The sequence below is a fragment of the Uloborus diversus genome, chromosome 10, assembly GCF_026930045.1.
Source record: "Uloborus diversus isolate 005 chromosome 10, Udiv.v.3.1, whole genome shotgun sequence".
In the NCBI taxonomy this organism is placed as follows: domain Eukaryota; kingdom Metazoa; phylum Arthropoda; class Arachnida; order Araneae; family Uloboridae; genus Uloborus; species Uloborus diversus.
The window spans coordinates 108077192-108097897 of record NC_072740.1 but is presented as its reverse complement, the minus strand read 5'-3'; the positions used below and the strand labels follow the sequence as shown (position 1 = coordinate 108097897).

The 20706-nt window shown below is 31.4% G+C and overlaps 1 protein-coding gene across 1 annotated transcript in view; it reads right to left on the bottom strand.

The window, feature by feature from the left end:
• LOC129231246 (huntingtin-like) overlaps positions 1 to 20706 on the bottom strand; it is a 231271-nt gene that overhangs the window by 81373 nt on the left and 129192 nt on the right. The window contains exons 30-35 of the mRNA XM_054865524.1: positions 18836 to 19062; positions 15938 to 16080; positions 14043 to 14304; positions 11250 to 11337; positions 11071 to 11174; positions 4640 to 4718 (exon numbers count right to left, since the gene is read on the bottom strand). Of these exons, the coding sequence (XP_054721499.1) occupies positions 4640 to 4718; positions 11071 to 11174; positions 11250 to 11337; positions 14043 to 14304; positions 15938 to 16080; positions 18836 to 19062 (903 nt within the window). The remainder of the gene's footprint in view (positions 1 to 4639; positions 4719 to 11070; positions 11175 to 11249; positions 11338 to 14042; positions 14305 to 15937; positions 16081 to 18835; positions 19063 to 20706) is intronic.

Here is a 20706-nt window from a genome sequence, read left to right as displayed (position 1 = left end):
ACCAAGCTGGAGACTTTTGTCATCTCATTGAATCTGAGAGTGGCAAAAAAAAATGGTAGTTACCAGTTTGCTGGAAATCTCAGGATTGATGGATGTGCTAATTTTGCTCTAAAAGCAAAAATTAATGAAGGAAACATGAATAGTTAATACGTAATCCAAAAAGTTTAACAAAAATTGAAAATTTCTAACTAAACCCCATTTATATACACTGGATAACCCCCAGATCAACACCGAATAACCACAAAAACAGTACCGGATAACCAGCCGGATATCCTGTCCGGAGGGGAGTGGTCGGATTGGATAAACGCCGGATACTGGATAGTAGAAAAATAAGCCGGATACCGGATAGCTACCGGGTATCTGGTGCATCCCTAGTCTATATATACATACATATACACAGGGTGTCTCTGTTAAATGCTTCAAAATACCTAAGAGGGATAGAATGCATCCTGACAACTCAAAATCATATAGCAATGCGGGGTTGGGTATGCTTTTCTGACCCGAGAAATTTGAAATATGCCAGGAGTATTCCAGACTATTTCAATGGGCCGGAGATGTGAGGTGTGCATTGCAGCCGATCAAATAAACTACAACACTTACTCTGACTCATGTACTGTTTGCTTTTTTACATGTATTATTAAAAAGATTTTTCACTTATCTTCTCTTTTCTTAATGGTGTTTCTGTGCACATCACCACTTTAGAAAAGCTTTTCTATATGTTTTCAAGTCATCAGGATGCACCCAAATTTCTTAGGAGTTCTGATACATTTAACTGAAACACACTGTATACATAGTGAAACTTCGGTAAGGTGAACTTTGACGAGTCAAAAATTTCGATCAGTCGAAGGGAATGATTCCTGTCTAACTGAATGAGGATTAAGTTTTTTTATTTTCGATAAGCCAAATTTCGTGGAATATCAGATCAAAGTACATGAAATACACCGCCAGCTCAGCCAATTCCAGCCAAGGACTGCAGATTCGTGCTTATTAGCACTCATCAGCCCGGCACAGGATTGACTGAGCTGAAGGTGGAAAATCTCTTAAGGAAGCCAAGAGTGCCAAACAAACTGGTAGCCAATACAGAATTAGCTCAGACCAGACGAGTGACCGAAGCAATGGTTCGGTTCAACTTGAATATTGAAGGCAAGACAGGTATGTTTCAGGACTAAATCAATATTCAACTTGAACCATACCATTGCTTCGGTCACTTGTCTGGTCTGAGCTAATTCTGTATTAGCTACCAGTTTGTTGGCACTCTTGGCTTCCTTAAGAGATTTTCCACCTTCAGCGCAATCAATCCTGTGCCGGGCTAATGAGTGCTAATAAGCACGAAACTGCAGTCCTCGATTGGAATTGACTGAGCTGGCGGTGTATTTCATGTATTTCTGCCTTAGCCCTGGCTATAGGGCATTAACTTACTGAATATCAGATCAAAATATTTGATAAGCCAAATTTTATTTAATGACCGCCATTAGAAGTTCCTTGCTAATGTAACTCCATAAGTCAAAATTTTTTGGTACCTTTCTTGCAAGGGTCCCCATATAGGGGGGCAAGGGGGCTCAAGCCCCCCTCCCAATAATCCAAGTGGGTCGAAAAAACAAGCTATTTGTGAAAGAACATCACGCTTTGTAGGCTTTGTATTTGCTGCTATAGCAACTTTGAAACAAAAGGCATCACTAGAATTGTTCCATAACACTCCTAGAGTTTTCACTGTTGCTTCAGACTCCTTGTCGAATGAGAAAACTTCCGAGCCATAAGGTATGTAGGAGCTGCACCACTTATGAAGCATCATGCCTCCCAGTTGAAGTAGCTCCACTAAATCATTTTAAAGTGTCCTAAGCTCTTGTTCGTTAGAAGCACCAGACAAGCAGTCGGCCATGTAAAAGTCATGCAAAAGGACGTCAGACGCAAGAGGAAATTCTTTTTGCTCGTCTAATGCTAACTGCTTCAGCACTCGTGTTGCTAAGAAGCTTGCAGGAGCAGTTCCATAAGTAACAGTTTTTAAACTAAAAACTGATACAGGTTCACTAATATCTTGCTTCCAGAGTATTTTTTGAAAGTGAGTTTGATCAGGATCGATTTCAATTTGACGAAATATTTTGCTAATGTCAGCGGTAAATGCAAACCAGTGCTTCCGAAAGCGTAGCATTATAGCTCCGATTTGAAGGGTAACAAAACCACATAACGACCATCGGGTTTTCTGTAATGAGTTTTCGTGAAGTATTCTTCACAATAACTTGAGTTCATCACTTATAGGCTTTTCACTATCTGGAACATGTTCTATATTCCAAAATGATTTTAAAGTATTCTCTAAACAGACCATACTTTTAGTTAGAAAACAGTGATTGTCTTGATTGGGCTTTTCATTTGAATTTGGAATGGAACCACTAATAATGTGACCAAAAACTGTTTCTTGCAAAAGTAGATTACTTCCCTGAATTTTAACTTTATTAGGCATTAAAATATCAAAGAAAAATTCACAGCCTATCAAGCAATCAATTTCCAAGCAATTACACCAGTTAGGATCAGCAAGTGTAATATTAGAAGGAACATTTAAATAACGAATGTCAATTCTTTTCGAAGGATGACATTTAATAATTTCTGAAGTAATTAAAAAATCAACATTTTGTTCTAAACTGCCTAGGAGGTTAGAAACTTACGCAGTAACGAAATGTGACACTTTAGAAAATGAATTATTAATACCAGTAATTTGAACATTTATTTTTTTCTTATCCAAGACCGTCGGCAATCTTTTTAGATATAATCGAGTTTTCAGAAGCTGAGTCTAAAGTACATCTAACTGGAATTTTCTTGCCATGTTTATCAGCAATGAATATTATGCATGAGTTAATTAAACCATTACTTTTTGTTTTCGTAGTTGAAATAAGCGAGTTTGTAACTGAAGATTCATTGACTTCTTTTTTCCACAGCTGAAATAAACGAGTTTGTAACTGCAGATTTATTGAATGAATTTCTTTCTTCTTCCCTTGGCGTAACCATTTTTCGATTTTCATTCCAAAACCAGCAAAGATGTGACGAATGTAACGCGTTTTTATTTTGAGAAAGACACTTTGAGCAGCAAAATTCAGATCTGCAATTTGAATCAGTGGTGTGATTCAAGCATCGAGGACATATATTATGTGCATTCACAAATTCAATACGCTCCGATAAAGACTTAGCCTTGAATTTAGGACAGCGGTATAATTTGTGGATTTGTGCACACTCGCAAGGATTATTTTTTCTTTTTGTTACAAGCAATTTGGATTTACCATCAAAATTCGGTTTTTGCTTGTTGGGAAATGATTGTTTACTAGTTGAAGAACAATTTTTTAGCCCATCTAAAATTCTAGCTTGTTTTTCTAAAAATTCTAGAAATTTATCAAATGTGGGAATTTCCGTAGATTTGTTTGACATTTCAAATATTTTCTTGGATTCTCGATCTAATTTCTGACTTAATACATTCAATAAAAATGCATCAGCTAAATTATTTCTATCAAAGCCCAAATTTTGAAGCGAGCGAAGATGTCTTTTTACATTGTCAACAAGCAATCTTAATTGGCAGGAGTTCTCATGAACTTTTTCAAAATTAAACTAGTTATTATGTGCATCAACAATAGCACGTTTGTTCTCATAACGACTATCTAGCGCTTTAAATAGTGAATCGTAGGTGTTTTGGGGATTTTCAATAAGCTTGTCATCGGCTTTTAACAAAGCCCTCAAATAACACAATTTTGAGTATTGTTTAAAGCATTATTTTTTCCTATAACGGTAGCGAATTGAGTTTTAAAGGTCTGATAATCTTCATATTTACCATTAAATGTTGGTAAAGGAAGGTCAAGAATTTTCATATTAGCTTTAATGTTTCCATTTTTAATTTCATCATTATTCAATTTAGAAAGTAAACTTGTATATTTTACCTCCAGTTCTTCAAGTTTTACAGTGATAACTTCTGCTAAAGTTAGATTAGCTTTGATATCCACAGAATCAGGAAGGTGGCAATATCCGTCAATTAATTCTGTACCGACAGTTTTTGCAGAATACACAGCTTCCAATTTAGTTCCAATAACAACCAAGTCATGGGTTTTGTCTTCTGTTGACTTAAAACTTTGAATAAATGAGGCAATTCTGCCGATTTTGGTTCTAAGTACACCTTGTTTGCGATTGTGTGTGTACAGCTCCATTTTGAAAGCGAGCAAGTATCCGGCTCGACGGACCATTAATGTCGATGGAATGCAAAGGAATAAGCATGGACTGTATAATTTTAAGTAATTATTTTATTTTATCTTAAGTCAGCAGACTATTAGCACTGTTAACATGAAAACAAAACACAACTACATTTCACATAAAAAAAGGGTAGAATGACAAAACACATGGTTTGCAATGCTGAAAAAGTTCTTACAGTTCGTTGCCAATCGGCAATAAGAAAAACAATTAATAAATGCAAAGGCTTTGCACAACTATTGGAAGGAAATTTGGATATTTCATTTATATCATCAACAACTTATTTCTTAAACTTAAGTAATCAAATATTTCTGCATCATTCTAGTAGCCATCTCCTAAATAGCGAAGGTTCTTTTTGAACTTTACAGGTAATTCGTATTTTGTATTTCAGTAATATGACAATAATGAAACAGCTTACCTTAGATAAATCTTCATGACGTGCATTAATTATAGCTTGTATCCAAAGACCACTAGCAGCAGGATTTCTATGAATAGCACTAAACAAAGAAATGCACTTTATTAAGCAATTAACGTTTAAATTATCTATGAAAAGTCAACTTTTTCCACATATTTTGCGCATAAGCTATACAATTAAAGAAAATCTTCTATGAATAACATTTTAGAACAAATAAAATATATTTACATTCTGTGTTTAAAATGTTAAATAAATAGCAATTTTTTTAAAGTTGGATCAACCAAATGAAAGAATTATATGAAAGAAATACAGAGAAGCACTGTTTATAGGTTTTTGAAAGGACTGTATGAAAAAAGTGTACAAATGAAAAAAAATGTATAATAGGTATAGCTGTAGTAAGAAGTTAATGTGTATTCGACTCTGCAGGGACCAATTTTAAAAAACGTATAATTGATAAAAACATATAAAAGAGAAAAGTATAAACAGCGCATCACTGTACTTAAACCATAAACTCAAAACCATTTACAAGAGTTAAACTAAAATGTACTTAGAAGAAAATGGAAATGCATGTTTAGGTCGCAGAAACATTCTTTTAGAACACTGCATTTTAAAAGTAATTAAGTTGATGGTTAAATACAAAGGAACAACTGCAAATTTATAGATTGTTCTAAGAAATAATTTGAATCCTCTACTGGTAAAAAAAAAATAAATAGTTTTTATTTATGTAACTATTAGTTTAAAAGATACTCAACAATTTTTGTCTTGTATGTTAAGCCAAGATAAATGACTATTGGGACTGTACTCAATTATTTTCTACAGGTTTAAGTTTTTTACTACTTCATCTGTAGGCTCACTTCTTTTGTATAAAAAGGGGGTTTCAAACATCAAAATAATGATAAAATTAAAAACACTTTCTAAATCGGAAAAAATTACTGAAGTACATTTATTCTTTTTATCACTCTTGTATGTTTAACAATTCTAGTTGTAAATCAATTATACATACAAAAATACTATTATAGTAAGCATTTTAAGCTGAAACTTACCAATTATCTTTGAAGGAAACACAAACAGTAAATTTTTACTTTTAATAATAAGCTTTTTAAAAATTTTCTAATTTTTTTAAAGGTGCTTACAATAGTAGAAAATAAATAAAATTTAAAAAATAATCAAAACGAAAAGATAAGGTTTATATGTGGAAGCAGACGCAGAAAGTACTTGAATTTTTTAAATTATAATGCATTGTAAAGAAAATATGAAAATGAATGTCCACATATAGCATATGAAAAAAATATAAAACACTTTTGAAAAATGGCAAATTATAAGAGCAATTCTAATACTAAACTTTTGAACAAAAATTTTACACAAAACAAATAGTAAAATGATTTGCCAGAAATAAGAAATAATTGGTGGAAAATAAATACAACTAACTCATGAGCAAAGAAAGCTTGCAAGAACAAAAAAACATTGTAAAATTAACAATGTCTTTTACAAGTGTTATGTAAAATATCCTTAACAAAACACATTTTGTTTTTATAAGACATCAAAAATACACAATTATAACTACTGTAGCTTATTTCTTTCCAATGAATTTTAAATTACAATGAATGACTTAACGGTGAAGGATTGTAATGGATGTTTCAATATTCTTCTTTGTATTTTCTTAAATAGTGCTATTTAGAGCAAATCCATTCAGATAATCAATGCACTCTTTAAATGCATAACTAATTTATTATGATATAAATAGTGTTTTGCTTTCTAATGATAAATGTTAAGAATAAGCCTCTAGTTGTGCATTGTCAGTGATTTTTGCTTTCTGACATTTTCAGGGATAAGCTATTCAAATACCAATACAAATTCAAATACCAAAGGGACCATTAGCAACAGGCTCTTGGCCCAGCTAGGCTGGTCCTAGTCAATTTATTAGTCCCCAAAGAAGATCAATGGCCCTCTTAAAGCTATCCACCCCCTTACTCATTACCACCTCTTCCGGTAAGCTGTTCCAAGTGCCCACGACGCTACTAAAGTAGTAGTTTTTCCTTATTTAAAGGTTAGCCTGAGATTTGAATAGCTTAAAACAATGCCCCCTCCTCCTGTTTGCCCTGCAAAAATTTAATCCATTAACATCATTCATTTTGATAAATTTAAACAATTGAATCATGTCCCCTCTGACCCTCCTTTGCTTTATTAAGTCTGGTATCATAATCTAAATCTGAAAGTCCCCTTACTAGTCTAGTTACCCTTCTTTGAACCCTTTCCAACACAGAAATATCTTTCTTCAGATAAGGTGACCAAAACTGCACAGCATACTCCAAATGGGGTCTTACTATATAAAGGCAGTAGAACCTTCTTATATTTCTTATCAGTTCAATTATTTTTTGTTCAAATACATTTGAACAGCCATAATTATTATACTACAAAACTTAATAAATGGAAACAAAAATAAAATCAAAATGATGTTGATGTGTTTCAATGAAAATAAACAGATATTCACCAACCTTTTGACAAAGCTTAATAAGCATCAAAAATAAAAACTACATAATTCCTACAGCAGATGCAAAAAGATTACATATTTTAAAGTAAAAGTATGCATGCGGCAAAAAAAATGTTTGTTTGAAACCAACCATGATATTGCATCGATGACACGCAATCTAAAACGTTCACATTGAAAATTTTGAACCATTCTTTGTCAATAGCAAGTGACCTTTCTGATTTGTTAGTGAAAGAAGATCTTGCCATAAGAAGTGACACGGGAGACCATGAGTGTGTTAATGCTGTGCAAAGAACTATAGAGAAAATACAAAGAACTACACAGACTGCCAATAGGACTATCATATCCAGCTGATTTTCATAAACACTAAATTAATTAATGTGTTCTCTATGCATGTTGTGCATATGTATCAATATAAGTACACATTAAACTTATTATATATATTTATATATCACAACAATGAAGTTTTCTTTTTCATGTATGGAACCTAACTCATATTTAAACATTACTATTAAGTCTTTATTTACATGATTTTGATTTACGCAGCATTTCCGCGGAATGTAACCCCCACGTAAAATGAGGGTCTACTATACTGAAAATGTTCTCTGACATGAGGTAATTTATTGCAAATAATATCTTTCTTCCTCGCTCTCAATCACAAGGGTTTACATAATTGAAAAAAATAATAATTGTCAAAGTTGTCTTAAAAGGGGTGGATCAGGTTTAAGTGGGAATAAGAAGACAGCCAAAAAAAAAAAAAAACACTCCAGCAGAAAACAGTAGAATAGTAGGTGGTCTTAAATATATAATATACAACAATAGGGTAGAGTGAAAAAAAAAAACGAAATTGAGAAATATGTAAAGTCTGTATGCTGAAAAGTTGCCTCTTACCAAGTCTATTTATCAATCAAAATTTCAGCAAATCATATAATATATTTAGGTGTCCATTTGACTTTGAATTTTAAGTAATTTGCCTGATTTTTCACCAAACTTGCGAAAATGGAATGATAAAATATAATTACCTCTCATTTGAAACTTTGAATTTTTGTAATGAAACTCTTGATAAATTAATGCTTAATACATAGTTAGTTGAATGATTTAGGCTATGGCAAAATTGCTTTCAAATGTGCATTAATCAGGCTTATTGTACATGCCCCGCCAGCGCACTTCCTTTGTGTTACCTGCTATCAATTGCGTTCTTTGTTTTTGTTGGTTGTCTCTCTTTTAAAGTAGTTTATTTAGTTTGAATTATTTCAAAGCATTAAATTACTACTTCAAATGTCAAGGATGATGCTGTTTTTACATATAAACAACTTGAAAGGAAAAAAAACAATTATAAGTCAAAAATTTTCTTCAGCATCATAAGAAAAATACTTCCAAATGAAGCATAGGATGGACTGCTATAGCTCAACTTCAATTCTTATCAATGCTCCTTTAGAAGACAAATGAGTTTTGCAAGCAGGGTTGCCAACCTTGGAGAAACAGTTTGAGGAGCATCTGTGATGATTTTGAGGAGCATTTTGAAATTTTGCGGAGCAGCTCGGTATTTTGAATAAAACTCAATGAAACAACTAAAATTACTTATCTAAAACTGTTTCTGTGCTTTGATATCTACTTTAAGCCCTAGCAGAAAAATAAAAAACAGCTTTAAGCACTTTGTCATGCTTGAAAACGCTCGGCCGGGAAATGTGGAGCAAAATAACTTTTTACGGAGCTGCGGAGTTTTGCTATTTTTGAGGAGCAACTCCCCAAAATGTGGAGCAGTTGGCATCCCTGTGCAAGACATTATCTTTAGCATGCTGTTCAATTTTTACTCTATTTATCAGAAGAAAGATATTTCTTCAATGAGAAAAATTAGGAATAACACTTTTCATAAGAATACATGCTGTACTTTGACAGTCAAGGGGCAATATTTTGATTCAAATTAAGGAATGAAAAAATAAAGCTAGAAAGACAACAGAAGACCAAGTTGTTTTACTCTCATAACTTAAATCAAAGAATGATATCCTTGTCACTCCTATGTCTGGTAGCTTTCATAACATTAAAACAAGCATATTAACTTTTTGAAAGATAAATATTGATGTTTTTATGTTACATGCTGAGGTTAAGTGCAAACAGTGATCAATGCAGGTTTTAACAATGGAGTCATAAGGAAAGTTGGGAATTCTATTGGATGTTCTTTACAATGGTTTATTTGTGAATTTCATACAAATGAATTAAAATTACCCCATCTACAACTACATTTGAATGAAAATAACTGCTGGGCTAAACGGATATTGTTTAGAAATTGGGAAAAAACTAGAGTCCTGTGAAAATATGGCTGAAATCGACTTTTAAAAAGTAGATGTATCTTTGGCAGAGATAGCGCCTGATGAACTTAGTACCGATCAATGGTACGTATACAAAATGTGAAATGTAATTTCAAATGAAAATATTTCATTCTGCTTGTTAAAAAAGAATACAATAATTGAAGAAGGTAAATGACAACAAATATAATTTTCTAGTTATATGTTGCGAGAAAATGCCCGTGAGAGAATGAAAGTTTCAACAGAACATGTTGTTAGAGCTCTGCAATATTAAATCTAAATTATAATTTCGGATTAGAAGTGAATACTTTTCAATGTACAGTATAATAAAATAATGCAGTCATGCCAAGAAAATATTCTATTGTCAATGCTGACCAACAATATAAAACGTGCAAGGGAGCTGGGCTTTCAACAGCGTAAAAAGGAAAAAATAGCTAAACTCGATAACTATGTTTGAGAGTTCAAGATTCTTACAATAAATTTCAATGTAGACAATTATTAGACGTTAACTGACTGGCATTCAGTTGCACTTATATAAAAACTGACGCTGATCTCATTTACAATGCCGAAGAAAAACCTTGACCTATAATTGTATTTTTTTCTTTCTTTCTCTCAAGTGGCCTATATGCAAAAACCGAGTTTTCATTTACATTTGAAATTGTAACTCAATAGTTTGAAATTATTCAAACTAAATAGAATACTTAAAAAAAAGAAAGGAAATCAACTAGAACAAAGAACACAGTTGATAACAGTGAATGCAAAGAATGCAGAGCATGTGCGATTAGCGTGCTTAATGCACATTTGAGAGCAATTTTGCAATTGCCTAGGTCATTCAACTAGGTATTGAGTATTAATTTATCAAGAGTTTCATTTCAAGTATTCAAAGTTGCAAATGAGAGGTAATTATATTTTATCATTCCATTTTCTCCAGTTTGGGGGAATATCAGACTAATTACTTACAATCCAAAGTCAAATGGACAGCTAAAGATATTATTTGATTTAGCTGAAGTTTTGCAAGATAAATAAACTTGGTAAGAGGCAACTTTTCCACATACAGGCTTTAAATATTTCTCTATTTCATTTTTTTCACTCCACCCTAATACACAACTGGGTAGAAAAATAATTATGTAGTTTAATTTTGAAAAATGAGAAATGCTATTTAATTGATATTGCTCAAGAAAATAAATTTTTACTCATTTTACCTTTTTCCTTCAAAAGAAACTACGATTTGGCTCAAAATTGAAGGGGAGAGGGTGTCATTTCTGTGTAACAATGCACAAGTATCATTTTGGCAGTACTTGAAAACACTAAAAATCTAATTGTAAAAAGCTATAACCAGAAGATAAGTACTTTAATCTCTTCACTGTCAAAATCACTTTGAACATTACATCATCAATGAATCAAAGAGTAAAATTTTAAATCAGCCACAATTATTTTGGAATTGCTTCACTTTTTTCATCAAATAAAGATGCAGCAGCTCCGATTCTACCACATAGATATATATATAATAAATCTCTTTTGAACTTTCCAATGCAAGATGCATTAAAATATGAGAATACAAAAAATTATTCTACTAACTATAAAAGAGCTTATAATTTCTTTTAGTATTATTGAAAGAGAGATTAACAGACATATTTTACCTAATGAAATCACGAACTGTTGTCTCTGAGCACAAATCAATAATATCACAGACATGATGCACTATGAGCCACGTCATCTGAACCACATCAGTAGGGTTCTCACACTAAATAAATAAATGATTTAAATATTAAATAATTTTAACATTGGTGAATGAGTAATAAGCAGGAACACTACTTACTACGTAATCACACAGTAATATAACTCCTCCTCTTCGAACCATTTCCAAATTACTAGGAAGAAAAGACCTTTCATGATGAGTTGATTGCCTACATTTAAAAAAAAGAAAAATAATAATAACAGAAAAACAAGTTACTCTAATTTTGAATGAAGTGAAGTAAAGAAAAAGGATATGCTCCAGAGATACTTAATTTTTTCCCCCATTAAAATATTGGTTTCCTCCTTTCTGCTGACAAATAAATGTTTATCTAAACAACTGAAACATAACTTCAATAAATTTATTAGGTTGTCTATTAACTGTTAAAAGTGATTGAAATTTTTACAATGAAAATTATATTTGCCATGAACCAGGACATCAATAAAATGCTGTGACTTAGAAAACAACTAACAAAAAAGGATGTTGCCACGATAAAACTTTTAAAAAACGTGGGATGCCAAAAGTGCTTTTTTATATATAATGAAATTATGAAAAAAAATTGAATAGTTGAATATCATTAAAATTTAAAATGATATTGGCAACACACTGAGCTGAATTTAAATTACTCTTGGATAAGGCAATGAATCCTTGGGAACTGTTCACAAATTGGCTACACTTGCTTGTTACCCCTCAGTGATGTTAGTGTATGATTTGTGACAAAAAAAGATCATTTGTGAATAACTCCTTATGATTCATTTTGTTACAGAGAATCATTAAAATACATCAAATTAGATAATCTAAATTTAAAAAATATTTTACTTGAATTTATTTGATTGATACACTTGGCTGCAAAATTATGAAGGTTATAAACTGCTATCTTTCAAGCATGCACAGCGAAAAATAGTTTTAAATGTTCATTTTTTCGCGAAATTTTCTATATTTTGGTTTGAAATTTTAGTATAATGTTTCTTTGGAATTCTGTCAAGTTTTCTAAAAGATTGGTAAGGTTTGACAAAAAATTCTGCATGTTAGCAAGTCTAAATATTATTGCACATAAAAAGTAAATTGTTTTCTGAAATGTAAAGCTTATTCTCAGCTATTTACAATGAAGAATGATCAAAAAAAGTTTTTGTTTCCTCAATTTGTTGAGGTATACTTTTTCTGTGTCAAAAGTTGCAGAACAATTGTTCTTGTATTTCTCACGAAATTCAAAAAATTCTGTATTTTTTTAAAGTTCCCCAATACTTTGGTTACTGTTCATACTCGCATATAAGCCAAGAAGCTTAGTTCAAAAAATGAGGTCAAAAGTTAGGGGTCAGAACTTCCGAAAAATTTCCCTCAACAATTCTCATAAAAAACACTCAAAAACACGAACTTTCCATTTCTCAGATTCTTAAAACGTTTTTTTTTTTACTATTTTTGCACATCCCTTTCTTAAAAAGGCTAAAGAAGAGATGCTCACATATTTGGGCATTAATTTTTCAGTTTGACTGTAAAATAAAGCTGAAATAATTACAGTAAAAGACCAACTACACGAAAATTAAGAGAAATGTTGGAATCTTGAATTTTTTCAATAATTGTGAGGAAATTAATGCTCATTAAAAATGAATATAATGTAACAACAACACAAAATTTTATGTAAATTAACTAAAATAAAGACAACAACCATAATCGTAAAAACAAATCCATAACGAAAATCGCAATTGCATTAATAAAACCTTGTGCAAAAATATAAATTCTTGCATTTTCAATTGTAAGCATGTTCAACCATTTCATTTTCCTTCTTTATAAAACGTTTATTTTCAAAAATTGCAGTAAAACTTTCCTGATTTATTTCAGACAGTAGGGGTCGACTTACATGCAGTTTTCAATTTTTCCAGATTTTCCTCTTAAAAGTAAAGAGGTTGACTTATACAGGAGTACATACGGTATAGATTGTATATACATACATAAATAGTTCGATACTGATGTTATACTAGAATTCATCTCTCAAAAACCTTATGCAAATGATTAGCCGAGTTATAGAACAAGATATCTTATTATTTTAGCTTCAAATGCAGGTCAGTTGCCTCACAGATTTGGAGCGGTAGCATCAGCCTCAACAGTGGCCCCATAAGATGGTGCGTGACACGGTGATATGGAAAGTTCATTAGAGCAACGCTATGTGATCAAGTTTTGCTTCCGATTTCCTTCCTAAACGTTCACACTGCTTCAACAGGCGTTTGGGACTGAGTGTCTTTGCAAATCAAGAAGAGACAAGGCCTTCTGTGAGGGCCAAGAAGAGGTGACTGACAACCCCCAGCATGGACAACCATCATCGGCCTGCACTGGAGTGAATGAGCAGCAAGTATGAATTTTTGAACAGGGACTGGAGTTTGAGTCTCTACCAAGTAGCAGAAGCCCTGGACTTATTGGAGACAACGGTACAACCCATTGTTACCAAGGAGTTGCACATGCAGAAAGTCTGAGCAAAACTTGTTCCAAGAGTACTGAATGAAGAAGGCCCGGATCAACTTTCCCATGATGTCCCCAGCCTCCTTACAGTCTGGACTTGTCACCCCCGACTTCTTCCTGTTTTCATGATTGAAATCAGCACCGAAAGAAAAAGTTTGACACCATTGAAGACATAAAAGCAAATATCAAGAGAGCCCTTGCATAAATCTTGGAACACGACTTCAGGGATGCTTATGAGAAGCCCCCTACAGGAGTGCATTAAAGCAGGAGGTGCCTATTTTGAAAACTATAAGTCCGTTAGACCAATTGACTCAGTAAATCTGTCTTTTTAAACAAAGGCTCATTACTTTTTAATCCTACCCTGTACATCAAGATCAAATAAAAGAAGGACATTACAATCAGAAAAAATTAAGCATCACTTACATCGATATAGGTGCAGGTTCTCCTTCTTTCATTTCTTCATATGGTTGCACAATTTTGGACCAAAACGAGCGATTATCAGAATTTAACAAAGTTAAAATATTACACCACTGAATAACAACAGTAGGGTAAAAAGGAGTCAATTTTAAAAATATATTTTCAATATCTGATATTGAATAATAAATATATTTTGAAACTTTCTTTTGTTCAGAAGATTCTTCTTTTACAATGGATGCAGCACATGTAGTCACAGTTCTGAAGGTACCTTTAAAAAAATTTTGTACTTCATTTTTGATGGAAACATCTACATACAAATATTGGTTCAACCAATAAACAATATATTCATGGCCATAAACAAGAGCATACAACTTACGCTACAAAGAATGTAGTTAACCAAGTTTTAATTAAATAATCCAGGCTGAGAATTTCAAAATTTTTTAAACAGCTAGCATTTCTTTAACAGATTTGTTTTTTTTTTTAATATTCATAACAGTTCAATGATTTTTTATGATAACACATTACCAAAAACGGTACTAAAACATTTTATAAACTTAAATCAAAATGCATGAGCTTGACCCAGATAAAAAATATTCTATTCCAACACCTCACCGCATGTCTCATCTATTTTCATCAGCCAGCACAAGCAAAATACTATAATAAAAAAAAACTCCTAATTTCAAATGTTAAAATGCATTTTTAGAATTAACAACGTATGACCAAATTCTGAATATGTTAGAATTGATACCATTTTAGTATTTTAAGCTTGCCTAATTCTGCTGGTTATGAAATTTTCAAAATGCTGCTAGCAAAGCAAAAATATTTAATGATCAACCTATTCTATCAAGATAACAAAGTTGAAATGCTGGGGGAGAGAAACAAAAAAAGAGTCTTTTAAAAGTAATACAGCTGAAAAAAACTAAAAATCTAGCAAAACAACAAACTCATTCTCAATGCAGCAACCTGGATCTGCAAAAAGTTAGAGGAATGTATGAGAAATAATAATGCAAAAAAACAAAAAACAAAAAAAAAATGGAAGCTATGACTATCACCAATATTTTTAAAAAATAATTATATGATAACTACCTATGCTCTCAAGAAAAATAGAATAAAGAAAAAAAATAGAAGGGGGAAAAACAATGCACTGAAAGAATAAAGAACTTTAAAGTACAAGATTATAAACACATAAGAAATACCCAAAAAATTTAATCAAAATTCACAAAGCAACTGGATTACTGGAATCACTATCATAAAGAACTAATCCAAAAGAAAATTTTACTTTCAATTATGTATAATTGATACTGCCCCCATTTGAATATCTAATAAGAAATTTCATTTTTCAACAACTATTTAGCTATTCAATTTATTTTGAATTTCCTCCTCCTCCTCTTTAATCATACTTTAACGATTCTTATTTCCTCCCTCTCTTATTAAAAAAATCTTTTACAGAAGAGTAAGTTAAAAGAAGATTCATGGAAGAACAAATTTAAGAAAAATTTTGAAGGTAATGAATTAAACACGGAACTTCTTCACAAGTTCTTCAGATAAAGCTGTTTTCAAGGGTATATCAAGACACACACAAGTAAAGAAATGCATCAAAATTGAAGGGGGAGAGATGCAAATTTTGCTTCAACTTCATTAAAAAAACGTAGTGTGTAGGAAAATTTGTGAATAATAAGATTCACTCTATCGTTTTCTAATAAAAACAAGTAAATAATTAATGAATAACAGCATAATATTTTAAAATAAAATAAATAATATCAGTAATAACCATGAAATAGATTTACAACATGAAACTAGGTACTTAATCTTTACTGCAATGTACTAAATATACTGTCCTCTAAATTTAGTGTTGCATGTCTATTCAGTGTGATGACTGATTCTTTTCAAAATAAATTTACCTGACTGAAACATGTATGTAAGATACAATAGCAATTGTGAAGTTTCTTGACACAAAAATGGATCATCAAAATCTTTAGCACTAGAGGTATAAACTTGATTATGCAACGACTCCACTGTAACACCTACAACTTGAAATAGAAACCTAAATGAAAATAAGACCATATGAGTTGAAAATTCATTTTTTTTCTTTGGTGTGACAAAGTAATATACTTAAATGAATTCATCTTTATCACATACTACTAATTATACTTGGTAAAGCAACGGGAAAAAATGAATATTGAGAGTAAACATAGGAAAATAGTCAAAAAACCTATTAGCTTCGAGATCAAAAAATTTAGAGGAAATTAAAAAATACAAAATAGGGCACATTTCCCAATTTATTATGTGTGGCTCACTTGAAAATTTAAATACTTCAGTTGCCTCAGTAAAATTAATGTATACGCTCAACAGCTATTACTGCAGATTTTTCTATTCATAAAATTAGTGAAAAATTAGAAATTGTTATCCCAAATGGAAAACAAAGATGAAAATAGCCCGAAGTCAAAAAAGAGGAAAAATTGCAAGGATTAAAATTTGAATATATATATATATATATATATATATATATATATATATATATATATATATATATATATATATATATATATATATAACATTAATCAAAATTATATTGATACTATACTGTCTTTTAAATATTAATAGATAAATGTTTTTATTTTTTACTAGTAGAAATGCTAATAAATGAATAAATAAAATAAGCTTGCATTTATTTAAGATTTTAACAGATATATCCATTTACCACTTTCAATTTCCTCATAGCCTACAAATCAGGTGAAATTAAAACTTTATAATGTGACCATCTAATGCCATAAAACTTCCAAATAATTAAACACTTAATACAAGCTGAATCATTGGACAACATCATTACAAAATGATATTATCAGTGTGGCTAACCTTGGAGAAACAATTTGAGAAGCATTTTGAAATTTTGTGGAGCAAGCTGGGTATATTCTATAAAAATCATTAAAAACCTAAACCCAATCTAAAACTTTTTGAGCTTTGATGGTAATTTTAAGCACTAGCATAAAAATGATTATTTTTAAATTGATAAAAAAAGTTTTAAACACTATGTCATGATTTGAGAATATAAGCATCTTTAATTTCGTACATTTACATGTCTGTCATAATAAAATAGCACAGTATAATTAAAATAAATTTGAATTTATTAAGATCTTCAAGAGCTACATCTTTGGTAAGCCTGATAAGCATTAAAACTAGATTTGAAGAATAGTTTTGGCTTAAATTAACTCGGATGGAATAGGATAAACATTTTTGATTGGACGTGGCAGTCTTCATAAAAAAAAAATTAAATAAATAAAGTATAAGAAGGGTTGAAAATATTAATCTACAAAAAGGTATTAATGTCTAAGCAGTAGAATGGCATAGCAGATAAAAATGAGAGAGTGTTATAGAAGCGGATGCAATCGGATTTCAAAAGCTATATCTAGTGATTGCACCCACTGTCACTCTCCAGCATTTCCCCCTCCACTCCTATTTCACTCTCTTCACCAACAGCAAAAAGTTCCTTGCTTCTTTCTACTCAAGAAAGAATGTGTGCCTCAGCAAGAATCCTGATGGGAAGGTGGGCAGAAGGGAGGTGGGGGGTATTTGCACGATCACTAGAAAGTGGCTGTGAAATGGGCGTGGCAAAACAATGAGCGTACAAGTCTTCAGCAAAAAATAAAATATATACAAGAAGGGTTGTAAATAATAGTCTGCAAAAAGTTATAACAGTTTAAGTGATAGGATGGCATAGTAGACAAAAATGAGCGAGTGTTATGGAAGGGGATGCAATTGGATTTTGAAATGCATAAATGCTGACGCTTTCTACGTCATTCTCGAGCATTTTTCCCTCCCCACCCACGAAACGAAGTTCCATTCTTCTTTCTACTTTAGAAAAAACATGTGAGTCAGCAAAAATCCTGACGAGGCAATCGCGATCGATCGCTTGAAAATGCTTGGTGGCCGGGAAATGAAAAAATACAAAAAGCGGAAAATCACGCATCCACGGAAGATTTTCATCCCTGGGAAAATCTTATACAAGAAGTATTAACAAAATGAGCTAGATATGCAGTTTATCACTAAATAATAGGCATGCATATAAAATTATTTTATAGTGTTTCTTATAACATTGAACACAACTAGAACTGAAAATTTTATTACTAGAATAGAAATTAAAAAAAAAAACAATTAAGCACAAGTAGATTTTTATTAACAAGATCACATGAATTTCTTCACAAAATTCACAATCTTGAATAAGTTATGAGAAGTAAAAGCTATTAAGAGCCTAGAAAAACTTATGCAGCTATTTGCTTGATCCATTTGCATTGGTGAGACACTTTTACATACATATTTGCAACATTTTTGGTAGCATTTTAAACTTTGGCTTTTAATTTGTATTTATTTGAATAGAAGGGACTACTACATATCATGATATTAAGTATTAACCTTCTAAAATAATTCTTTGTTCTTAAAAATAATGATTTGTACGTGATGTAAGTGCGACCATACGGTACATAAAAATACAGATACTATATTTTTAAATAAAAAAATAGAAAGCTAATATTTCACATTATGTTACACAATTGTTCTATATTCAAATATTAATATCAAATGCCAAAGTTTAAAATTCCGGGAAGAATCAGCAAATATGTATGCAAAAATATCCCACACATGCAAATGGATTGAGCACATTTTAACAACATAGCTAATAATTCAACATCCATTTATTGAAAAACAATCTCCCGTAGTACAGGATAAAAATAGAACTGCCACGTAAAATTATGGTCAAATGACTAGCAAAAAACATTTTTATAAAGAAATAGATCACTACATACCTAGCAAATGCTGTTCCAGGTGATAATTCAGCATTGTCTACTATATCATTTCCAGAATGTTCTTTTTCACATCGAAATGAAGGAGATAATCCTAATCTATGAATTTTGATGGAAATTCCCATGTCAGACAAACGAGATAAAACAGCTTCCTCATTTGCTTGATCAATCAAAACTCTCAAAATAGTTAAAACCATACACATCCAGCGTTGAATATTCGGAGATACATTCTGAAAAAAAAAAAAAAAACAATTCAGTAGTAAGCAAATAGAAATTTCATAAAGATGATAAAATTTTGAAAACATTTAAAACTAATTTTTTAAGCTTTAAGGAATGTGGTTTCCGGAATATTAAAAGTAAACACCCAGTTTACTATTAAAATATATGTGCTAGATGGCTGCCAAGTGACTTAAAAGGCTCTAAAAATCAAAAAACTAACGTTTGTTTATTCATTCATTATAATTTTTTTTTAACACTGGGAAGATAATGGTAACAAATTCTCAAGTGGTGTGGACATGCTTCCACAGTTTAGCTAGAAGATATATATGGGTCATTCTCCATAAAACGTAACTTTTGAATGCAAATATCTTTCAAATTTGAAACCTTTTGTTTTCTTTTTTGTTTTTTTCATTCTTAAATGAAAGTGTTACCTACTAGAAGTAACCGTAAACAATGGTCCAGCTAAATTTCAATTATTTTACTCCATAAATAAAAAAATTAAAAAATGCCTTGTTCATGGAAATAAAAAAAAAAGAAATTTTTTTTAAAGTTTAAAAATTGAGGCGAATTTAATATCAAAGTAATTTTGTTAATTGTGCAAATAATGAGCTATTTTAATGATCAGTGAGAATTTAATATTAAGCTCTCTTAATTAAAGTACAGCGTAATTAGTAATTATTGTGTTAGTTCAAATGTGTAAAAAATAGTATTTAGTAAATTTGAGAGTATAATGGCAATTTATAATTGTGGTAGAATGCCTAATATTGATGTATTTAACCGCCATCATTTATTTTCACCTTACAAAAAATGACGATGATATAATCTGTCAAGGAGGTGAGATTCACAGAGGTGAGGAATTTTCCATTAATATAGGCCTAATGGATACATTTTTCAGGGAAATATGTTTTTCTTCGTTGCTACAATCTGCACATATCAAGCATATGAAAACATGTTCACTTTTTTTTTTTTTTGCATTAATTTACCTCCCTGAAATTTGAGTTCACGGAGGTTAGAAGTCAGATTAACCACACTAAGTTTTTACAGCAAAATCTCTTTGTTTTTCGACAACAATTTCACAACTTCAACTACGGCTGAAAATAAACAAGAGGGTTCCCTTGTATCATCTATACATGTAATAAAATAAGATGTTTGTGTGTGTGTGGCACGCTTCCAGGGAAAACGACAAGGCCTAGAAAGATGAAATTTGGTATATTGGTGCAGTTTTTGCTGAAGGTGTGCACCTTGGGCTTCGATTTTTGATATTTTTATTAGAAAATGTTGGCATAAGCCTATATTTTTTGTTCTTGGAGCAATTTCGTAAAAAGATAGACTGTATTTTAATTGTTTAAAACTTACTTGTTCACTCAAACTATCCTAGAAATACATTCCTGTTTTAAATGTTGTTGAAAGACCGGCGTGCATAAACCCCGAATGTGTATAGAAATCCCCAAGTGACTAAACACCCAACAAGTCAATCACGAGTTTCGCCCATCGGCGGACGTGACGTCAGGCCTCAAGAGTTGAGGATCTTTCTGCTGGTAGCAGTCAAGAAAGTAAATTTAAGAAATAGCAACAGTTAAAGGATTAACTGTGAGTTGCTTTCAGATGCAACAGATGTAAATTTTGACGACGTCACGTCATTGCTAAGGGGTAAC